The sequence below is a fragment of the Jaculus jaculus genome, chromosome 2 (genome assembly GCF_020740685.1).
Source record: "Jaculus jaculus isolate mJacJac1 chromosome 2, mJacJac1.mat.Y.cur, whole genome shotgun sequence".
NCBI classification, from domain to species: domain Eukaryota; kingdom Metazoa; phylum Chordata; class Mammalia; order Rodentia; family Dipodidae; genus Jaculus; species Jaculus jaculus.
In genome coordinates, this window is record NC_059103.1 from 202,932,018 (window position 1) to 202,954,755 (window position 22,738).

The 22,738-nt window shown below is 44.0% G+C and overlaps 1 protein-coding gene across 2 annotated transcripts in view; it reads right to left on the reverse strand.

The window, feature by feature from the left end:
* Khdrbs3 (KH RNA binding domain containing, signal transduction associated 3) overlaps nucleotides 1–22,738 on the reverse strand; it is a 152,204-nt gene that overhangs the window by 25,736 nt on the left and 103,730 nt on the right. For both annotated transcript variants that reach the window (XM_045144477.1, XM_004656182.3), the window contains exon 7: nucleotides 3,582–3,664. In XM_045144477.1, the coding sequence (XP_045000412.1) occupies nucleotides 3,582–3,664 (83 nt within the window). The remainder of the gene's footprint in view (nucleotides 1–3,581; nucleotides 3,665–22,738) is intronic.

The following is a 22,738-nucleotide window of genomic DNA, read 5'->3' on the forward strand; positions in this document are numbered from 1 at the left end:
GCAGGAAGCCTCTTTTCCTGTAGCCCTCCTGCACAGCATCTGTCGGTGCTACGAGTGGCTGCTCACAGTGCCGTTGAAGTCTTCTCAGTGTATTAAGCAGATGGCGGCGCTAAGTCCAAATGATGTAGTACATCTCCCTGGTGGGCTCTGCTTTCATACACTTCCACTGTTCTGCAATCCCTCAGTGATAAATCTCATGTTTTCTCACGAACATTAAGCAGAGAAGTGACAGTGAAAACTGATTTATGACGCTAGAGTACGTCCACCCCAGCGCTGTGCTTCTATACGTTTGTGGAAGAAAGGCTTAGAGACAGGCAAAGTGCTCAGGTAAGCTACACAGTCGCAGAGCCCTCCGCCCTCGAGACAGCATGTCTGGCAGAAGATCGGGACGAGGAGGGTGCTTTCAGCTGCTGACTCTAGTCACACTCAAGCTCTCTGAGCATTTTCTTCTCTGTAAGATCTAGGGTAAAGTTAAAAAACCAAAGTTCTTAATCTCAGTCATCGAAGCCCATCTTCAATATGCAACATGTGAAAGGTTCTTGATGAAGACAGGCTAAGCCTGATAAGGAAGCTTTCCAGGTGTAACTCCTTTGATATTCGTATTTGCCAGATTCACAATGTATTAGCTTTAATACTTCATGCGCTAATTACCCTTCACTCTTAGAAAGCACTTGATAAAACATCTTCAGGGAGGGAAAATTCATGCCAATAGATAGCTACTTCGTTTTCTGCCCATGTTGGCATGGCCCCATGTCGTGGACGGAACACTGTGGTGTTGGTAGCATGTGGCAAGGGAGGTTCTTCACCCCAGGGAAGCAGGAGACAAGGTGGGGGGGGGGGTTCCTGGCACCCTGTTTTCCTGCCATGCTGGTGTCCTTCAGCACTAGGCCAAAAGGAACAACTTCCTCTCTTTGTTTTTTTCTTGTCAGGTATTTTGTCATAGCAACAAGGAAAGTAACTAATACAAACCCTAATGATCCACTCCGTTCCTATGGTCTTTAAGATTCTCAGTGCATCTGAAAATGGCTGTGGCTTAAGTTTTTATTTAATGCAGGACTGCTGGGGGCAACACATGCTCAAACCATAGCACTATCTGAGAAATACAAATGAAAATAGTTCCAGCTGCTAGACAAAAGAAAAGAAAAGAAAAGAAAAGAAAAGAAAAGAAAAGAAAGAAAGAAAGAAAGAAAGAAAGAAAGAAAGAAAGAAAGAAAGAAGGAAGGAAAAAAGGGTGCAGAGCACAGTATAGAGGAGAACCCAGTGTACCTGTACTCAGCCTCGTGAGAGCTTATGCTAAGACAAATTCTCTGAACCTTATGCACTATGGATGGCAGCTCTATCTTAAATTTAGCAATATGTCACAGACACTGATAAGCAAGAGTCAGTGTATGTAAAGTCCATGGAATCACGCCAAGCACAGAGTCCACATTTGATAATGGCAATGGCGGTAATGCTGACCCCCTTGTTAACACCTCATAGTTGATACTGGGGATAACTTATTTATATCATATTCCTGATTTTCATACGTAGAAGGCTGAGCATGCTTCAGGGCTACAACACATGCATGGCACTGGCTGGAGTGTGTACCCGCCCCACCAACTTCAACATTGAACCTCGGACCTCAACACGCTAGATTACAACTGTGATGAGAGACAGAGACGCAAAGAGGTGATTTACCCTGAAATGTAGAAACTAGGCACACAGGGGGGCTTCTAGTCCAACCTGGACATTAGGGATACACACAAGAAAGAGACTGAGAAGACACAGGGAGAAGGTAGGCAACTGTGAGGCAGCGAAGAAAGAGAGGCCCAGGGAGGAACACACCCTGATGGCACCCGGATGCCACGTCCTCAGGCTCTAGAACAAGAAGAAAATAGATTTCTGGTGTCTAAGGGATGTAGACTGCACCTGTCCAGCCCAGCCTACGGGGCACTTAGTCTCCTTCTCTGTAAGAACAGTGCCCGCCCTTCAGGACTGCCATGAGGAGTGACAAGTTCAGAATCAGACATACAGGACACTCTAAAACCGAAACATTTGTGGATATCTGTGTTTATAAGTCAGAGAACTAGTTATTTATAGAGAGAACAAACCCCTGAGATCTGTTCCATTAGGACTGCTCTCTAATCTTTCTACTTACTATGTGATTTTTTTTTTTTTTTTGGACAAACCACTGAAGTTTAAACACTCTATCTATCTTCAAGAGGTGCTAGAATAGTGAAATAAGGTACTCTGGATAAAGTCTTGCCTGGCATTCATGATGTGTCTATCACTGCTTGAGGGACTTGGTAGCCCAGGCTGACCTGGAATTCACTATGCAGTCTAGTCTCAGGCTGGTCTCATACTCACAGCCATCCTCCTACCTTGACTTCCGAGTGCTGGGATTAAAGACGTGCACCACAATGCCAAGCTTGAGTGAGATTTAAGAGCATTTCTCAGGATAGAGGGATGACTTAGCTGTTAAGGTGTTTGCCTGCAAAGCCAAAGGACCCGGGTTCGATTCCCCAGGAACCATGTAAACCAGATGCACAAAGGGGCACATGCATATAGAATTCGTCTGCAGAGGCTGGAAGCCCTGGCACACCCATTCTCTCTCTCTCCCTCCCTCTTTTTTTGTCAAATAAATAAATAAAAATAGCATTACTTTTTTTTAAAACAAGAATATTTCTTTCCAACACACTAAGGACACAAAAATGGTGAATAAGGCTTTCATTGAAAAAGATCCACCTCCAACCAAGACTTGAAGGTCACAAGTTATGGAGGAAGCAGTATGTCAGAGATGTGTTTAATATCCCTGTGTGCCCAGAATCAGTTAACAGGTAAGAGAGCTATCATGCTCACAGCTTGTGTGGCATCATGTGAAGGTGAACTGATACCCTGTCAAAATAACTATGATTTATGTTTATTTATGCTTCATAATCACGGTGAAGCTAATATTTTGACTTATACATGCCTGTTCTTTGTATCCACTTAGAATTTAAACAGAAAGCATAAGGTTTCCAGTCCTTTAAGAAAACACTCAACAAAACAGACGGCTACTTCACATACTAATGAACATCAAGGGGGAGTATCAGAAGAAGTGAGGAGAATGCACTTTTGTCTCTGATAATACTTACTTCTGCAGAAAATGAATGGGAATCCTTAGTGCTCATGAGGAGGAACTCCTAGATGCTAAAGAACAGGAGTTTCTGCTGAGAAATCCAAATGCTTTGTGAACTGGACGCAAAGGTTTCCACATTTCCTGCTCCAGAAAGGCAGGACACATACAGAGACCCCATGATTTATGGAACTGGGGTTTAGCACTTTGATGATTTGTCTCTTTTGCAGATTACAATATTAATAAGCACTTTAGTCAAATTTTCAGGGCAAATAAAATTCATTGTTATTTCTCAACCCTGGATGTGTTAACATGATAGCAATCCAGCAGGAGTAATACACGCTAGCTGGAATAAGGAGTCAGTGTCTAATTAGAAGACACCAGGGCAAGCCGAGTCTGCCCCACTTAACTGACTGTCACACTTCCCCAGAGCACTTCTCGTGGAGTGGCCCAGTGCCTGCAGGTCTGACAGGCGAGTGACTCTTACCTTTGAGCTGGGGCGCTGTAGCTGTTGTCGTAGGAATCGTAACTTGGGTCATCGTAAGCCGTGCCATACCCATCATCATAGTCCTATAAGACCACAGAACAGAGACATTCAGAGAACCTCGTGAAAGAAGCTGCTTCCAGGGTGTTTTCATTCCTTCTGCCTGCTCTTAACTGCATGTCTAGTGAGAATGCTCCAAGCACTGTCAGAAAGACACACTGGAAAAGTGGTCAGGATCACCGATTTCAGCACCTTGGAAATCCACTCAGAGCAACAGCGATCTGGAAGCATCTATTCTGGAACATACAAGCCTGGGTGAATCCTGCTCAGAACAAAGCTTGGGATACCACGGCTTGTCCTGCTCCATCCTACCCTCAGCTCTGCTGGGTTACAACAGCCCAAAGCCCCAATTAGCAGCAACCTGGAGGCCCCTGTGGGAGTGGGGAACAGATAAGTGGGGAGTGGGTGCAGGGTGGGGGTGGGGGTGCAGGGCTGGAACACTGGCAGAGCCGATTCCTAGAAAACTGGCTTTATCCGAGCTGCCCTGGAGCTCACCCGGCACAATCGGGCCTACTCACGAGGGCTATGTGAAGAAAAGGGGCGACTGTTCAAGATTTCAGCTGCCAGACAGTGGTGAAACGCGAGGCAAGCAAGAGGCTAATGTAAATGCTCAAAAGAAGAGTGCAGTTTTGCAAACTGAAATACTTCTGGGAATACAGAGGATTGATCCATGTCTAGTGCCACATCCCCAATCCAAGAAAGGCCAGAGAAGTAGCAGAGCTCTTGGCTGAGCCTGAGATTCAACACAGCAGAAAATGGACATGTGTGGCAGAGTTGGTGGTGAACTGGCTGGAGGAGTGCTGAGTAAGCGTGCCATGCGCATGAGGAGTCCCTGGGCACTGGATGAGCTCTCCCTCCAGCCAGCTGCTGGACGGGGCATTCAGGAGTGCTAAGCGCTCAGAGGCTCTCGACTCACATAGGAGACTCCAGAATACAGCTTACAGTGGAAAAGATCTCTACGCCAGCAAGAATGAACATGGAATCCTTGAAGAATCTGACTCAGAGTTGATGAACATTATATTATATTAAGTAGAGTTTTAAACAAGATGTTAAGATATGCAAAGAAACGGGAAAATGAGGTCTCTACAAGAAAAACAAGTCATAAAACTTCCTGTTGTTTGTCTAAATAGACATATTAAAACCACCAAATTATCCTCTTAAATATTTATGTCTATGACTAGCAAAGTTTTAAAAATTATAAACATGAAGAAGGGTAAATTATAAAATATTTTTTAAAATAGTTTATTTGTTTGAGAGAGAAACAGAGAGAAAGAGGTGGAGACATAGAGGGAGGGAGGAAAGGAGGGAAGGAGGGAGGAATGGGGAGAGACAGTGGGCATGCCAGGACCTCCAGCCATTGCAAACAAACTCTAGATGCGAGTGCCACCTTGTACATCTGGCTTACTTGGATACTGGGGAATTGAACCTGGGTCCTTAGGCTTCATAGGCAATCACCTTAACCGCTAAGCCATGTCTCCAGCCCTTAGAAAAGATTTTAAAAGAGAGTAAAAACAAGCTCCCAAGCTAAAAGGTGTTTCCTCCTTCTAGCTATAAGAGGAAAAATACAGTGAAATTCACATGACAACTTAGATTTGGTCTTTTTAAAAATATTATTCATAATTATTATTATTAGAGGGAAAGAATGGGCATGCCAGGCCATCAAGCCACTACGAGAAAAACTCCAGATGCATGCACCACCTTGTGCAGCTGGCTTACGTGGGCACTGGGGAATTGAACCTGGGTCCTTAGGCTTCACAGGCAAGTGCCTTAGCAAAGCCATCTCTCCAGCCCTGCATTAGGTCTTTTTATACATTAGGAACTGAAGTGAGATAAGCCTCACTGCCGGTTCAAATGTATCTGAAGGACCTTGGTTGGCTGGTAGGCCCAGGAGGAGTGCACAGCCTCAGAACAGGCTGGTCTTTGGAGGGAAAGACCGGGAACAGTTCATGAGGAAGAACAGGAAGCTGCTCTTTCTTACCATCTCGGGTCAGAATGCAGTCTCCCCAGGGCAGGGAGGCATCCATGTTCTTCTGGGCTTGTGCACCTGATCTGTGAAAGAAGATGTCTTGCTCCTGGCCTCTATCGCTACTCATACTTTTGGTTCGAGAAGCTTCTCTTTTTGGATGGGGGTCGTGACTTATGGAGAAACTCAAACTAATTAAACTGTTGAAAATTACTGACAGTGGAATATTCAGCACTAAATGAGACATCTCTATCACACCCTGCAAGGCTCGGGGACCATTGTGGAAGTGGTAATGGAAAAAACAAAGAATGGGAAGGAGGCCATTGCATTCATGTCCTCACAGTGGCTATGGATACCTACACAAGACCTGCATAAAATAAAGGGAATATAAATGATGAAGAGGGACTAGTTAGAAAGAAGGGTACAGTGGAGGGGAGATAAAGAATGGGAGAAAACTGAAGGTGGTGGGAAGGAATTATGATCAAAGTGCATTGTGCATATAAAGGGAGTCTCTGTCAATAAAAAGTTTGAAAAAGGGCTGGAGAGATGGCTTAGCAGTTAAGGCCCTTGCCCATGAAACCGAAGAACCCAGGTTTAACTCCTCAGTACCCACGTAAACCAGATACACAGGTGGTGCAAGTGCCCATTCCCTCCCCCCCATCTCTCTGCCTCTCTCAAATCAATAAATGAAAATTAATAAATCAAAAATCCCAGAAGAGACGCCACTGGTCACACAGGAGGGAGCTGACCCTGCAGAAGCTACAGAGAACAGAAGAAGCAAGAAAGCCAGAGTCTGAGTACTGGAGGGAGACCCGAGCCTGCAGCGGGATGCTCAGCACAGAGGAGCTCAACATGGATGAGGTCCGGGCTTGACAATAAACACTGGGGATCAGAGGAGGCATTTTATATCCAACAAAAGTACCAGTCAAAGAAGAAAGAAGAAAGCAAGTCCTACTCCGATAAAAACGGAAAATTTATCAGAAGCAGACATGCTTTATAAGAAATAGACGTTCTTTTAGGGAAAGACAAAGGTTATTATTAACCTGAATCCAAGTGAAATTGAAGGACAAGGGTAGATGCTAAGATTTGGCTAAATATAAATGACAATATAAATGTATAATAAGATACCTATATAGCAGCCCACCAAATAAGACCAGAATCCACATCCATTACAATTGTACATGGAGAACAGACCACATATCAACCATGCCCAATTGTATTTAATACAAAGCTACAGTAATCAAGACAGACATATAGAAAAGCATGAAAAAAACTGACAGTTTAGAAATCAGCCCTTATATTTAACCTCAATTCATTTTTAATAAAAGTACCAAGACAATTCACTGGAGAACACTTTTTGGGCCTGCTTGTGTGTGTGTGGTGAGCACGTTTGTGTGTGGTTATATATTAACATGTAAATATACACATGGAGGTAAGAGGTTGGTATTGTGTCATCTTCACTCATTCACTCTTCACTTTAATTCTTTTTTGTTGTTGTTGTTGTTGTTTCACTTTAGCTCAGGCTACCCTAGAATTTTCAATGTAGTCTCAGAGTGGCCTCAAACTCACAGTGATCCTCCTATCTCTGCCTCCTGAGTGCTGAGATTAAAGGCATGCGCCACCATGCCCGACTTCACTTTAATCCTTAAAATAGTCTCTCACTGAAGCCAGAGCTCACTGACTTGGCTTGAGTAGCTAGCCAGTAAATCACAGGGATCCTCCGATTTCTGCCTCCCCACCCCTGGGATTACAGGTGTGTCCCATGGTGCCTAAGGTTGATGTGGGTGCTGGGGATCCACCCCCAGGTCCGCACGCTTGCATGGCAAATGCTTCATGCACCTAGCTCTCCCCAGCACAGAAGACAACTGTGCAATAAACTACGCTGGAGTCACTGCCGATCTATATACAGAAGAATGAAACTGGATTCCATGCTCACGGAGTATGCACACATCAGTACAAAATATGTTATATACCTATATATGAGCAACAGTTCTCAAAGCCTACAAACAAAAGTATAAATCTTTTTTTTTTATTTAAAAAAGTATTTATTTGTAAGCACAGAGGGGGTAGAGGGAAAGAGGGAGAATAAGAGAAAAAATAAGAATGAAGTGGCATGCCAGGGCCTCTATCTACTGCACATGAATTTCAAAAGATGCATGTGCCACTTTGTGCATCTGGCTTTACATGGTACTGGAGAATCAAACCTGGGCCACTAGGCTTTGCAGGTAAATGCCTTAACTGCTGAGGCCTCTCTCTAGTCCCAGTATAAATCTTTACGATTTTGGACTGGTCATTAATTTCTGGTTTAAGGTTTCAAGGGGACATAGTACATCACAGTGAGGAAGGCTTGACAGGTTGGCTTGTCACACTGCAGCCACAGTCAGAAAGCAGCAGATGAACAGAAAGTGGGGACAGGCTATATAACCCCAAGGCCCACCTGCCCAGACACCCTCTTCCTCCAGCAAGGCTCCATCCCCAGTGACATTAACTGAAGAGCAAGTGTTCAAACACATGAGCTTGTGAAGAGCATTTTACATCCAAACAATAGCAAGATGCAAACATGTTTCAGTCAACGCCTGGCCACATGCAGGACTAAGGATCTCGTACTTCCCCTTCGCAGGGCTGGGACTAGAAGCATGAGCCACCTTGCTCAGCTTCCAGTAGGCCTTCTGTTGGAGGTCTGACCTGGAGCCATCTTCCTGTGGCTAATTTTATCTTCCAGTGTGTGCAACAATTGGCTGCTCTTTTTTAACTATTTGTATAATTTTAATTTGTAAAATTTATTTTCATATGTTTTTCATTTTGCAATAGGAATTTTTTAGAATATGATGATCATAGGCTACAGTGTAACATTTGAGTGGAACAACAAAAATAGCAGGTAAGGGGACTTTAAAGACACAGTTCAATTACACAAGTGAGCGTGGGACCTGCTCAAGTCTTGCCATTACCTGGAGCCCTGGGACAGGAAGGGGGTGGGTGCAGACAGTGGGGACTCAGTGCATTTCACTGTCCGCCCTGTGCTGATGTGCCAAGAGGTTTTCTTTCCTCCGGACATACTTGTGTGATTTTCCAGACAGTCATGTTTTCTCTTAACATTCTCCTGTAAGATATGACAGCCACTATCTACTTAACAGCCAGCCCCATTTCTTGCCTATGTCCTTTGCCTCCAATGAAAACTCTGGCCCAGCTCGTGTTTGTTTTACTGGGCCTGCTCTCGCAGCCTATGGTGAACTTTTCAGGTTGACACTCACATGAGTAATTTAAATCTGTCATGCCTCGGCCACACCACTAACCTGACAGCATCTCATGCATGCATCCGTCACTGTGTGTGTGGACGTGCTCTAGGCCCCGCTGAAATTATGAACTGTGACTATGAGCTACAGACTGCTTCTTACCCGGCACAGCCAGCCAGAGTGAGGACTTGATAATGCCCACTGCGCTGAGGGACAGTCTGTCCACTCAGTCCTCTCACTTCTGTCCTGCTTTGTTCTGAGGTGCTTTGCAGAGCAGGGCACTCCTGAGGTGACTAGCCCTGAGGTCAGTGACATATGCTTACTTTAAGCCATTGTCCAAATTTCCTCCGGGAAAAGCTTGTGAGCCCTTCCCCTCATCTGTGCTTCTGGAGCGTGTCTACCGCGGCGTGACCATCCCACTGCCAGCCCCACCAGCCGGCAAATCTATTTTTGCCACTTCATATCTCAATGCCATCTCTCCCTCTACTTTTCTAAGGCCAATCACATCTATGGACATACCACACTGATTGTGCCCAATGCTGTCAAAGGTAGTCATTAGGTTTATCAGAATCGTACAAAATTTCTCAACAGGACAGCTGTTAACATTCCCGCTTGGCTTTCTAGTACTGCCTTCACTAAACTTCCATCCAGAAGAATCTTCCTGAACACAAACTGAACTTGCTGCTCCCCTGCTTTAACCATTCCATATTTCCTGGGTTTCTTGAGATGAAGACCAAGTTCCCATACCTCTCTCACCTCACCCTGCCTGAGTGCCTTACCAGGGCCAGCACCCGTACCAGCTGCCTGTACCACATGATGGGGGAGACACATCCTGAGTAAGGACCCGAAGCAACTCCTCTTCCTTCTGCACACACTGTTTCATCTGACATCTTGCTGGTTGGTAAACAGAAGACTCAAAAGTGAATTTTTATCCTCTACTTTCAAAGTAATTGATAAGTTGCACATATATGGTCCCTGGACTTATGCCTTTGTCAGGTTTTTCATTAATCTGCAGGGCACTTAAGGTAAGAACCAGGCCATTACCTCACTCTAACTCTCTTTTTAATTCTTTTCCACCCTCCCACTATTAATGTTTTTGGTTAGCATACAAAGCAATGGGTTTCATTACAACACACACACACACACACACACACACACTGCCACCATAACGAGTTCTCACTCTTTCCCTTCCCTCACTGCCCTTCCCCAACCCCCTCCTTTTCTAGCTGCTTGCCTTACTTCCTCAGCTAGTCAGTGTGTTATATAAGATAAGTCAAACTCAGAAAGACAAATACCACAGGTTCTATCTTATATGTAGGAACTAGATTTAGAATTGTGTGTGTGCGTGCATGTGTGCATGTGCTGGCCATCAGGCATCACAGGAGAGGAAGGAGAGATCTGAAGGAGGTGGGAAATAGGGAAGGTAATAGGTACACATCATACCAAGAAGAAGGGGACTGACCAGGTCATGTCCTCCTACCTGGCACATAGGCCAGGTGGCAGTTGGGGACTGAATAAAGGAAGACTAATTAATGAGCGATTGGCAGGAAATGTAATAAATGTAATGAATGCTTCTCGGAGATGAATGCAAACCAAGGTGCTGCTGAACAAGACAACTCTACATTATGGAAATACTAAATTCTGCAAGTTTTCATAACAAGACCTCACCTGCACATTTCCTGTGAAATACCAAGTGTGAGTTGTGCCATCTCTACCTCAAGCAAAAATTACCTTTAAAACACTATTTTTGAAAGTCCTAAGAACATTATTTAAAACATGAGCAATGGCTAGACAGATGACCTAGAGGTTAAAGCGCTTGCATGTGAAGCCTAAGGACTAATGATCGACTCTCCAGGACCCCAATAAGCCAGGTGCACAGTGATGCAAGTGCACAAGATTGCACATGAACACAGGCGATGCACACATCTGGATGCAATGGTTGGAGCCTTGGCACACCAATTATTATTTTCTGTCACTCTTGCATTTAAAAAAAAAAAGGTAGTTTGTTGGGTTTGCCTCCAAAAAAAGAAGAAAAAAGTGAGTGAGCCTACACCAAAACCCATGTCCCTACCATGCATTCTCCCTCACCAGCAAAGCCCGGCTTCTACAGGGCACACAGGCTCTGTCTCGGTTGAGTCTCTGTGTATCACCCACTCCCCCAAGACACACATGGCCAGACTCCAACAATCTTATTTTGAAAGGAAACAGTCTTCCAGGTTAAACGGCATGATCTTTTTAGTTTTATTTATGTCACAAGTAAAATCAAGCACAGAATTTAAATCTAGGAAAATCATTTTAAACTGAGGAGGATTTAAACGTGATGTAAAGACACTGCTTCAGCCACACACCCTCTTCAAAGGAGATACTCACACTACTTAACACATCACTAATGTCAGGACAACTGGGCAGTTCAAGATGTAGGAAGTTTCACATGAAATACAGTGTTATAAACTTCTTTTAATTTAGGTCCTACAGTAATTATTTTTGAGTGTATAAAACAAATACAAAAGTCTTTTCAGAAATTAATTTCAGCCAGAATTCTGGGTAATAAAACCCTTGACAATGTAGAACCAACAGTATGATAAATGATTATGAACATATACGCTAAGATATTTTATAAATTAAGACACAAATCATAGTGTTAGTAACTTTAAGACCTTTTCTAAATCATTTGCACAAAGCATGACTTATTGCATAGTGGAATCACATGAACTTATTTCATTCCTGTGGTTGTTTCCACCTACCTGCCTTTGGATTAGGATGACTAAGGTCAAACTCCAGCTATGCCACTTGTAAACTTATGCACCAAGGAGATTACACAGGGCTCAAAATGCATCTTATGCTCTTACCAATGGCTGTGTAAAACTAACCAAACAGTGTGCGAAAGTTCTTTGACCCAGTTCTTTTCCAACAAAGGTAGTCTTATTGAAGACTTACTTCCTTTAAAAAATATTAATATAAAAGAAAAAAATCAAGGCAATTCAACTCTGCTTTTTATAGGATGAGATAAATTCTTTTCTAAAATGCAATGTTTGCATTTCTGCTCTGTGCATCCTCGAATGACGGGCTGTGGTTTGAAGATAAAGGGTAACCATGTGACCATGATGGTTGCCATTCTGCCAGCACCCAGTAGAGCCTTAAGAACATGTCCATGTTAATCATTCACAATGTCTGTGCTCACACTTACAACTGACTGACTGAGACAGAGCTTTCCTTAGGTTTTCTAAGGTACTCAAAATACAGGAAAGAAAAACAGTGCAGCAGATAAGTTAGACCAACATCTTTCTTATAACAAGGAAATGAAAAAGTATCAATGGAAAATTGAAGAAATTGACAGTGAACCAGAAATACTGTGAAGATGGGGAAAGGGGCAACACCAGTGTTGTTTGGTACATGTTACTGAGGCTCCATACTCAAGTTTCTGTCTGTCTGTAACAAGGTCTCACTATGCAGCTCAGGCTGGCCTCGGCCTCCCATCTAGAATTACTGGCATGCAACACCAAACCTGCCATGCTCGAGTTTTCTATATTGACCTTTTCTTTTCTTTTTCTTTTTCTTTTTTTTATTTTAAATTTTATTTATTTATTTGAGAGCGACAGACACAGAGAGAAAGACAGATAGAGGGAGAGAGAGAGAATGGGCGCGCCAGGGCTTCCAGCCTCTGCAAACGAACTCCAGACGCGTGCGCCCCCTTGTGCATCTGGCTAACGTGGGACCCGGGGAACCGAGCCTCAAACCGGGGTCCTTAGGCTTCACAGGCAAGCGCTTAACCGCTAAGCCATCTCTCCAGCCCTATACTGACCTTTTCTTGCATGCGTGCTAGGAGGCAGGCATAGTTTAAATGTCTGCCAAGTGCTCAGCACTAATCTGTACTTGCTGATTTAACACACAAAACAAAAGCCTGTACCAACATGGAGCTGCCATTCTATCAGAGAAAGAAGGCAATGCTACCAACGAAAACATACTTATGAAAGATGGTAAGAATGGAAAAGCTTGAGATTTCAGAAGGGTTAGTGGTCTTTCCTGAGCCCAGATGCATATGTGGAAGAAATGAAGGGCAGGACCATGCTAGTCTGTTTCTGCGGAGTGGGAGATGACAGGATGTTGGTTTGCTGTGGGGGTGGGCGGTAGGACGTGGCTGTACTGACCTGTCTGCAGGGGGAGGGATCAGAAGAGGGGAGGTTGCAAGGACCGTCGGTGCAAGAGCTATGGGGGTGGGGGTCTTGTGGCTTGAATATGTGTGCCCCTCTAAAACTCACTGCCAAATTTAATCTTCCTTGAGGTAATATTTAGAGGTGGTAATTTTGGGGCTAGGATTAAGTCATAAGGGTGAATCCTTGCGAATGAGATTAATGCCTTAAAGGAAGGCTTTAGGGAACCACGTAGCCCTCCAACCCTTTGCAGCTGCCAGGAGAACACCTAGGCAGCAGTGAGCAAGCCCTCTGTTGACACTCCACCTGCGGCCCCTTGCCACAGACTCCACAGCCTCCGAAATGAGAAATAAATCTCCACTGTTTATGTTAGCAAGTCCGAGACCTGTCTCATGACAGCAGAAATACACTCAGAGAAGAGGACTGGGCTGGAAGGAAGCAGGCAAGGCTTTGTAGGGCCTCTGGGACTCTAAGGAGTGGGTGGCCATCTGAGGCTTCCGGCTGTCGGGGGGGCTCGCGTCGTCGTGTTGCGCTGCTGCTGTTTCTGGGTTTCTTAGTTCAGCTGTGTCCAATCTGCTGTTAAACCCATCCGTTCAGTTTTATTTGTGGTGCTTATACCTTTCAGTTTAAGAACACCTTATTTTTCCATGTGCTAGCAAATAATATAAACCAATTATTTCGTGTGGATATGGGTATAAGCCGTAACACACGTGTGAAGGTCAGGAGTGTCTCGCTCTATTGATCCGCTCTTCCGACCGCTGCTGTCTGCACTGGGTAGGCCCAGCTAGCCATCGTGAACAGCGGGAGCCTCCCAGCTTTGCCCACTTCTGCTGGAGGTGGGCTGGGATGGCAGGCACACGTGCCATATTTGTGCCCAGCTCTATGTGGGTGCTGGAATCTGAACTGTGCTTGGCAGGTTTGCGGAGCATACATCTCTCACTACTTGAGACATCTCCTAGCCCCATTAATCTGAGATTTAAAATTCTTGACAGCCAGGAGCCGAGCTGTGTTTGCTATCTGAATCTACAGTGGTCCATTTGCACTACTTTCTTTTTCATTTCTTCTATAATTATTTTATTATGTACAATTACGCATAAAATTATTTTGTGGCCTGTGTGTCATTAAAAGATAGGAGATATCAACTGCAGATGACATATAACCTCATGGAGTATGATGACTACAATGTAACCACCTTCTTCTGGGAGAGCTGCCTCACCTGACAATAAAGACTTTAAAACTTTCCAAGCCACAATTTCTTTTCTTTCTAATTTCCTTAATATTTTCTTTTATTTATTTGAGGAAGAAATACAGAGAAAGAGAATGGGTGCTCCAGGGCCTTCAGTCACTGCAAATGAACTCCAGATGCATGCACCACCTTGTGAATCTGGCTTACGTGGGACCTGGACAATCAGACCTGGATCCTTATGCTTTGCAGGCAAGTGCCTTAACCACTAAGCCATCTCTCCAGCCTGCCAAGCCACAATTTCTTCAAGATTCAATTTAACATCTCTGTTATCTTCTTTAGATATTGCAAAAGTCTCCTTTCTTTCTCAACTAGGGATCCAAACAAGTACCCCGTCAGTTTTGGTGCACGTAAACTGAACCCACTCCTCTCCGGTATGTGAGCTGACAGTGATCCCGCCTATCCTGCAGCCAGTCATCACCCAGCCTGGCAAAAAAAGTTGCATTTTAAACTGCTCTTAAAAATTAAATTTACTTTAAATGCTATAGTTCTGAGGTGTGACCCGTTATACACTTCACATTTGATTTATCTAAGTAAAGAAGATGGCATAGGATAACGACAAAATCCGCCCAGTAGTCCGCCTACACCAAGACCTTTGTGCCTGTGCATCTCTGGAAAGTCCTCCCAGTTGCCTGGCCTCCATGCTAGTCCCCTTATTCAAGTAACTAATGTTACATCCCCTGGAAGCATCAACTCTTTGTTTCCTTCCAAGTTTTCTTGACACATAAGACAATTATGCACATGCTTATCAAGGCTCATTGTGTTTTGTCTCTATATCAAGAAATCAACTACTAAGTCCTTCCTAAACACTGGGCCCAGCAGAATTAAAAAAAAAAAAAATGAATCCTGCCTACCACCATAAATTAAAATGCAATGGCAACAAATAAGCCAACAGGAAGCATTATATTATTCTAAGATAAAGACCCTAAACAAGATATTCATGTATCCATATAAAAGACTGACCTGTGAAAGTAAGGCAATGGAGGGATGCAATGGGAGTGGTGCACTCTAGAGACCAGGGGATGCAGTGCGGGCAGTGCACTCTAGAGGAGATAGTGGGATGAGGTGAGGGCAGAGACTCTCGAGGAGACAAGGGGGGTGCAGTGAGGGTGGAGCACTCTCGAGGAGACTAGGCACATCCATAGCATGGCTGCCCCTTTAGCACAAGGTTTATTCTGTGCTGACAATAACTGACACAAAGAAGATGCAAGGAAGGCCCTCTGCACTCTCCTGTGTGTGTATACTTGTATATTTAAAATTGGGAATTAGCTCTTACCTTTACATTTCTAAAGTAACTGTACCTCTTTTGCAATTTAGGTAAAAGATTCATTTGTGAAGATTCTGACAGATGTTTCTAGAAAACCACATTTTGTAGCACATACTCTTGCTTCTGGTAATGTGATTGCAAAAATTGCAGAATCTTCATGTTTTGTTTTGTTTTTTTTTTTCTAAAATAGAAAGAGGTATCCCTAGGCTTTTCATTTCGCATTTAAAATGCATTTTCGTAAATACCCTTTTCACAATATACTCTCTGTTTTAATTAAATTTCTCACTATGGAAAACAAGGTAATTGAAACAGTTTCGAGATTAGTTAAATGTCAAAATCATGACAACAGTTGTTATATTGGGAAAGCTTGTTGTCAGGACCATCTTAGCCACACAGAATCAGAATCCCCAATATTTGTCACAATTAAAACTTCAGGTGAGCTCTGGCTTTTTCAAGAGAATGAAGAGGTTCTGCTTTCCCCGAGTCTTAAAATTCATACTAAGGAACGGCATGAACACCGTAAAGACACACTTGTGGCTATTGCAAATGCCCTTCACTGATGTTCCTCTCACCACAGTGGAGGAGGCAGTGAGCCCTCTGTTCCTGGGCTTACAGATGACAGTTTCATACACTACGAGCAGTGTTTATCATCAAGCTACTTTTCACCTCATGCAGTCTTAATGAGGCACAAAGTAAAGGTATAGGTCGAGAAGCACGTCTACTCATAACAAGGGGTCAGATCTCAGCTTCTATTCAAAAGATCTCTGACCCTTTAAGACAAGGTTTAGTTAACCAATGGCAGATATCCTATGAAGAAACTATGGTGACGGAAGAAGGATGAAGAAAGATACCTGTTAATTAATCAAGCACCACTTGCTGTAAGGTCAATCTAGCAAACTTCCCACCTAAAGTAATTAAAAACTTTGTCCTGTTCACTTGTCATTTGGCCTCTTGTAAAGCTGAAGTTGTGAAGAGATGAAAATGATAGGGTGTGACCACAGCTCTGATACCAGACTTCTGGGCTTTGGCCCTGGCTCTCCCTAGTCAGCTGTGTGGAATTGAGAAGGTGTCCATCTCGTGGTACTGTCCTGAGAATATCAACAACGCAGGCACAGTGCAAAGAAAAGTGCTGGCCAGGAAGTGAGGTCCTGGGCCTTCACTCCTTACTCTAGTTGTGCCTGGAGAGACCAACACCCTGTCTAGACTCTGTAATCTGGCCATATTAACTTCTTGAGGCTAGATGAGGGTTGAGTGATATCAAACTGTCCTGAGACCCCACATCCACTGAATAATGTTGGGTATCTTTTCTCCCTTTAACAAAAGGTAATTAGAGATCAAGCACACTAATTTTCTCATGCTGGAATCAATGACCACTATTTCCAAATGGCAGTTGCTTTAGGTATCTGTACAGTCTCAACTAAGGGTACATGAGAACAATGAATTTTCCTCACTGGCCTTACGCACTGAGGCTTGCAAAGCAGCACTGAGGACGCTGGCATCCTCTGCAGTTACTAAAGCATGCACAAAACGGCAGCAGTTGGGACGAAAGGTTCCTGACCAGGTATGACTTCATGTGCACTTAGGATTTAGGATTTTTATCTCTTTCTCTGAGGTTCCTGTACTCTACTGCTCATTTTCTCATTTTTTCCTAGCTTATAACACTACAGAGAGGAGGTTGCAAGTAAAAGCTTTAGAGTAGAAGTCAGATAATTGAGGAAAAATGCTCTCGGGTACACTCATTATCTCAGGAAGCACTGGGTGGACTGGCTGGTGTGTTTAGTGCAGGCGTGAGAAGTGCTGGGCCCGCCTTTTCAGACGAGACCCATCAAGAAGTGCTTCTGTGAAATGTGCACAGAGCAGTGAACCTGCAGCCTGATAAAGGCTGAACTGTGAAGAGTGCACACAGCCCTGTAAAGGAACCTGTAGCATGACAGGGTGTGAAGTGTGCACACAGCAGTGAACCTACAGCAAGGCAGAGTGTGAACTGTGAAGTGTGCACACAGAAGTGATCCTGCAGGATGACAGGTGTGAACTGCAAAGTGTGTGCACACAGCAGTGAATCTGTAGCATGGCAGGTGTGAACTGTGAAGTGTGTGCAAACAGCAGTGAACTTGCAGCAAGGCAGGGTGTGAACTGTGAGGTGTGCACACAGCAGCGATCCTGCAGCATGACAGGTGTGAACTGCAAAGTGTGTGCACACAGCAGTGAATCTGTAGCATGGCAGGTGCGAACTGTGAAGTACATGCACACAGCAGTGAACCTGCAGCATGGCAGTGTGTGAAATGTGAAGTGTGTGCACACGGCAGTGATCCTGCAGCATGGCAGGTGTGAACTGTGAAGTACGTGCACATGGCAGTGATCCTGCAGCAAGGCAGGGTGTGAACTGTAAAGTGTGTGCACATAGCAGTGAACCTGTAGCATGACAGGTGTGAATTGTGAAGTGTGTGCCCACAGCAGTGAACCTGCAGCATGGCAGGGGTGAACTGAGAAGTGTGCACACATCAGTGAACCTGCAGCAAGGCAGGGTGTGAACTGTGAAGTATGTGCACACAGCAGTAAACCTGCAGCATGACAGGTGTGAACTGTGAAATGTGATTAGGGCAGATCCCGCTAAGCCTAATGACCAGAGTTCAATTTCCAGTAGCCATGGAAAGCCAGATGCACAAAGTGGCACATGCATCTGGAGTTCATTCACAGTGGCTAGAGGCCCTAGTGCACCCATTCTCCTCTCTGCTTGCACATAAATACAATTTTTTAAACAATTTTCATGCTGGACCGTTCAGGGAACCATGTGGACTGACTTACAGACTGGCTAGCAACTCGGCAGACTACAACACACCAGGCCCGGAAGGATGGCTCAGATGTGAGCACGTACTAAGTAAGATTGAGGTCCCCAGCGCCCAGGCCAAACACCAGGCACATAACCTCAAGGCTGAGAAAAGGCGGACTGCCAGGGCTCCTCCTTCAGCCAGTATAACCATGTGTGGAGCTTTAGGTTAGTGAGGCACACTGTTTCAGGAGATCAAAGCGGAAGGACAATAGAGAAGGATGCCTGCTCCTTCCTCTCACCTCCACACGCATCTGCACTTGCATGTGCACACACCACATCCCCTCTCACACACACCATACATACCAAACACACCAAAGGTGTGCAAGCACAGACAGGCTAGGTGAGTTTTGCAAGAACATGATAGAGGTCTCCCTAAAGAGGAGGATTATACACCACACACCCTGCTGCTAGGACAGACTTGTCAAATCCTATTATCTTTCCTATTTCTTTTTTTTAAAATATTTTTTGTTCATTATTTATTTTTTTATTAGAGAGTGACAGACACAGGGAGAAAGACAGATAGAGGGAGGGAGAGAATGGGCGTGTCAGGGCTTCCAGCCTCTGCAAATGAACTCCAGACGTGTGCGCCCCCTTGTGCATCTGGCTAACGTGGGACCTGGGGAACCGAGCCTCAAACCGGGGTCCTTAGGCTTCACAGGCAAGCGCTTAACCGCTAAGCCATCTCTCCAGCCCACCTTTCCTATTTCTGATGAACCATGTTCTATTAGCTAAAACCAACTAATAATACCAAGTTTTCTTTCATTAAATATGGCAAAGTTCAGAACACATAGACTAACCTAAGTGTCAGAGGGCATTACCAAATGCCGTGTGATTCCCTCTCCATATGCTTAGGGACCATGTTGCCAAAATGTCAGGCCTGCTGACAAGCTCTGGACAAGTGGAGATAAAAGAAAGATAAACCCCTGTCTGAAAGGAGCCCATAGTCTACTGGAGACAAAGAAAAGTTTCCAGTACTAAAGAAACAAACTAGATACAAAGCACACATCACAGAAGCCCACTGTGTTGGACGAGTGACCAATACACATCAGAATGAAGTGAGCACAATCACTTACACTGAATTTCTGCATCACCAAGCTAGCACAAAACTGCTAATCTGACTTTGTGAGAAATCAGAATTAGGAGCCAAACTCGCAAACAGGATAGTTTCAGTTAAATTAGCATGATGTTACATGCCTTATTCCTTACACTGAAAAGGTAACCAGAAGTAACCCATGCTAACTACTAAATTTCTTCTTGTTCTGTCTCCCTGTCCTCACCTTACAAAGACAGACACTGTGAGGTGACCAACCTGCTTTTTATTTGTTTCTGCTTTCTTTAGCTCTTTCTATGTAAAAGTGTGTTGAACATTTCAGCACGTTTATGAAGTATTGCTCAAATCCTGAATTTAAAAAAAGACAACTAAGAAGTTTAATCTCAACTGTGATGTTTTCCTCTGACACCAGCAGTGCGTGATGAGGACGAGAGAGAGGCTGCACGGTGCAGGGTGATCAGAGAGGCCGTGTGGGTGAAACCGGAAAGGGCACACAGAAGAGCAAGAGCGCAAGGAGGGCAGGACCTGCGGCTGGGACAGATGGAGTATGAAGTGGCAGGAGCTGGTGGGTAGGAGGCTGGGCAGTCAGACAAAGGACAATCAGGCCCTCAGACATCATGCAGAGGGTCTCAATTCTGAAGACAGTAAGATCCTTCCAGAAGTGGAATACTAAAATAGTTCCTCGCGGGGAAGGTAAGGTAGCACACTGACCTAATCTTTGACTAAGAAAGGACACGTAAGCTGTCAGGAACAGGTCATTGGGGTAACTGGAATGCATATTCCAAGGCCATGGTCATTCATACATGACTACTAATAAACAATTTCTTTTAGACAAGAGTTGTTATTTGAGCCCATGACAGAGGAGTGGTAATAATATAAGAGTATAAATAAGTTATGAGCCTGAGTTCTGGACCACCCTGGCAAATTAATAAACATAAGGAGGAGGTTACTTGCCCCTACAATATGAAGTCAAGTCAGACAGAAAATGTGAGTGAGTAGGGGACCCATCACTTAAGAGTGGCTTCTAAAGTGGGGTCACTGTTGTAGGTAGCAACCTGTGAGATCTGTGCTATGTTCAGGTAAGCTGGGTCAGAATTCAGGGAAGCAATCGAATGTGTGGTGAAGTTTTGGCAGTAGCATAGGAGGTGAGAGGAGAAAGAGGCCCTCCACTCAGCTGTTCCTCTCAAGAAAACTGTGGTAAGACAGCAGTGAACGAGCCTTGCACTTTGCAGCCCTGCCTCACAAATGACAGCCAAGGTCTCCCACAGACCATAGATCAGGCACTACATGCATGCTAAGAGACTGATACATGCTTGCTTTGCGTTCTGCCCTGAAGCAAATCACCACCAAAGGCTTTATTTGAGAAGTTCACAGGTATGCCAAGGATGACTTTTTGTGTAATTCCACTAACACTGTGAACTGTTAAAGTGCTCTCTCTCGCGCGCTCTCTCTCTCTCTTTCTCTCTCTCTCTCTGTGAATGTATTATAGGATACACTAATTAATTTTTTCAGTTTTTTAATTATTTGGTTAAAAGTAGTAAGTTGATGTCATTTGGGGGAAATTGCCTTCTTAATTTCAACCAGAGGACTGAGGGTAAGTATATCACATTTTTACTAGGTTAACAGGAGAAGGGAAGGTCCCAATGTGTTCTCAAATGATTGGGAAGGGATTCCCTGTTTTCTTCCTTTGGAACTGCCTGGTTTCCTTGCACTTATTTGTAAGGGTTAAATCTTAACTGAGAGGAGGTCGTGGGTCAGCAATGGTTGTTAGCCTAGCAACAGTAATCCCATAGTGCCACACACTGATGACCCATGTCCTTCTGGATGACATCCCCCCACAGTCTTTTGTGATATAAGAACATCTGGCTTGCATAATCACATGCCCCAGAAGCTCACCCTGAAAACATAAATTCCACTTCAATTGTCAGGTTTCTTCACACACACATATCTCATGGGTTAACTACTTAGCAAAAACAAGTAGAACACATACTCCTGTCTGCACCTGTCTTGATATGAGAGTACTTCTCTCTGCTGGACTCTGAGTGGGAAGAAGATTGACTATTTTAAGCCCAAAACATGCACCTTCAGAAAAGCAGAGGGCTTGCTAGGATTTGAAACAAGATGCCTCCTCCCAGTTTTCTGCTTTAACTAATCTACTGGTAATTTTCCCCATCTTTTACAGTGGAAATAATAGCTTCAAACAGTAAATTCTAAATCAAAGTGAAAATGAAAACTAAACTGACTTGGTTAAATATAAACAAACAAATTCTATACAAATAAAACATGTCACTAGAGATATATTTGAAGGACTTTGTTTATCTTATTTATTTATTGCAGTGCTGGTGATCAAATCCAGGAACATATGAATGGTATATAAATGTTCTATTAAGGATATAAGTCTCCAGCCTCAAAGAAATCTTTAAAACTTGCATTTCTGGGTTTGGGTCACTTTTCTCAATATATATTAGGCTCCTTTCCAGTTTCACCCTTTTTCCTGCAAATTTCATGTCATTTTTCTGTACCATGCCACATTTTCATTATCCATTCATTTGTCAGTGGCTATCAGGTCTGATTCTAATTCCCAGCTATTGTGAAGAGTCATATGGGAGTTCTAGATCAGTTTCTTTAAGCACGTCCATGCTGCTGTCCCTAATGACTGTAAACGTCTCCCCATACCTTTACCAGGGTTTCTTGTCAGCTTTTTTTTTTTTTTTTTTTTTTTTTAATGCTTATAGCCATTCTGACAGAGGTAAAATGGGAGCTACAAGTGGTTTTAATTTACTTTTTTTTTTTGCTGGCTAGAGATGTTGAACACTTTCAAAATCATTTACTGATCACTTGTTGTTTTTTTTTTTTTTTTTTCTTTTGGGAGCTATCTATTTGTTAGCCCAGTAGGTGACTGACAGATTATCACATGTTCTCTCTGACATGTGGGGCTTAGGTTCCAATATCCATAATTGTTTATATGTATTATTTACAAACAAGGGTCAAATCTATAAAGGTCATGTGGTTGCTTAAATGAAGAATATTCCTTAGGGCCACATATGCATGTGTGTCCACGTGCCTGCGTGCTAGTGTGTGTGTGTGTGTGTGTGTGTGTGTGCGCACGCACGCGTACATGTGACTAAGACTCCTACATAGGCCCCAGCTGGTAAAGACCGGGGGCAGTGGGGACTTGCTGAGGTGGTGTATCACTACTGGGGGTGGGCCCAGGAACTGGGGTGCCGCCCACCTGACAGTGCTAATGAGCTCACTCTTGCTGTTCCTGCCATTCACCAAGGTATGAAGACGCGCACTGGCTGCCTGCAATGCTTGGTATGGCGTCACCACGCTTCTCCTTGGAACACTAAGCGTGAAATTAA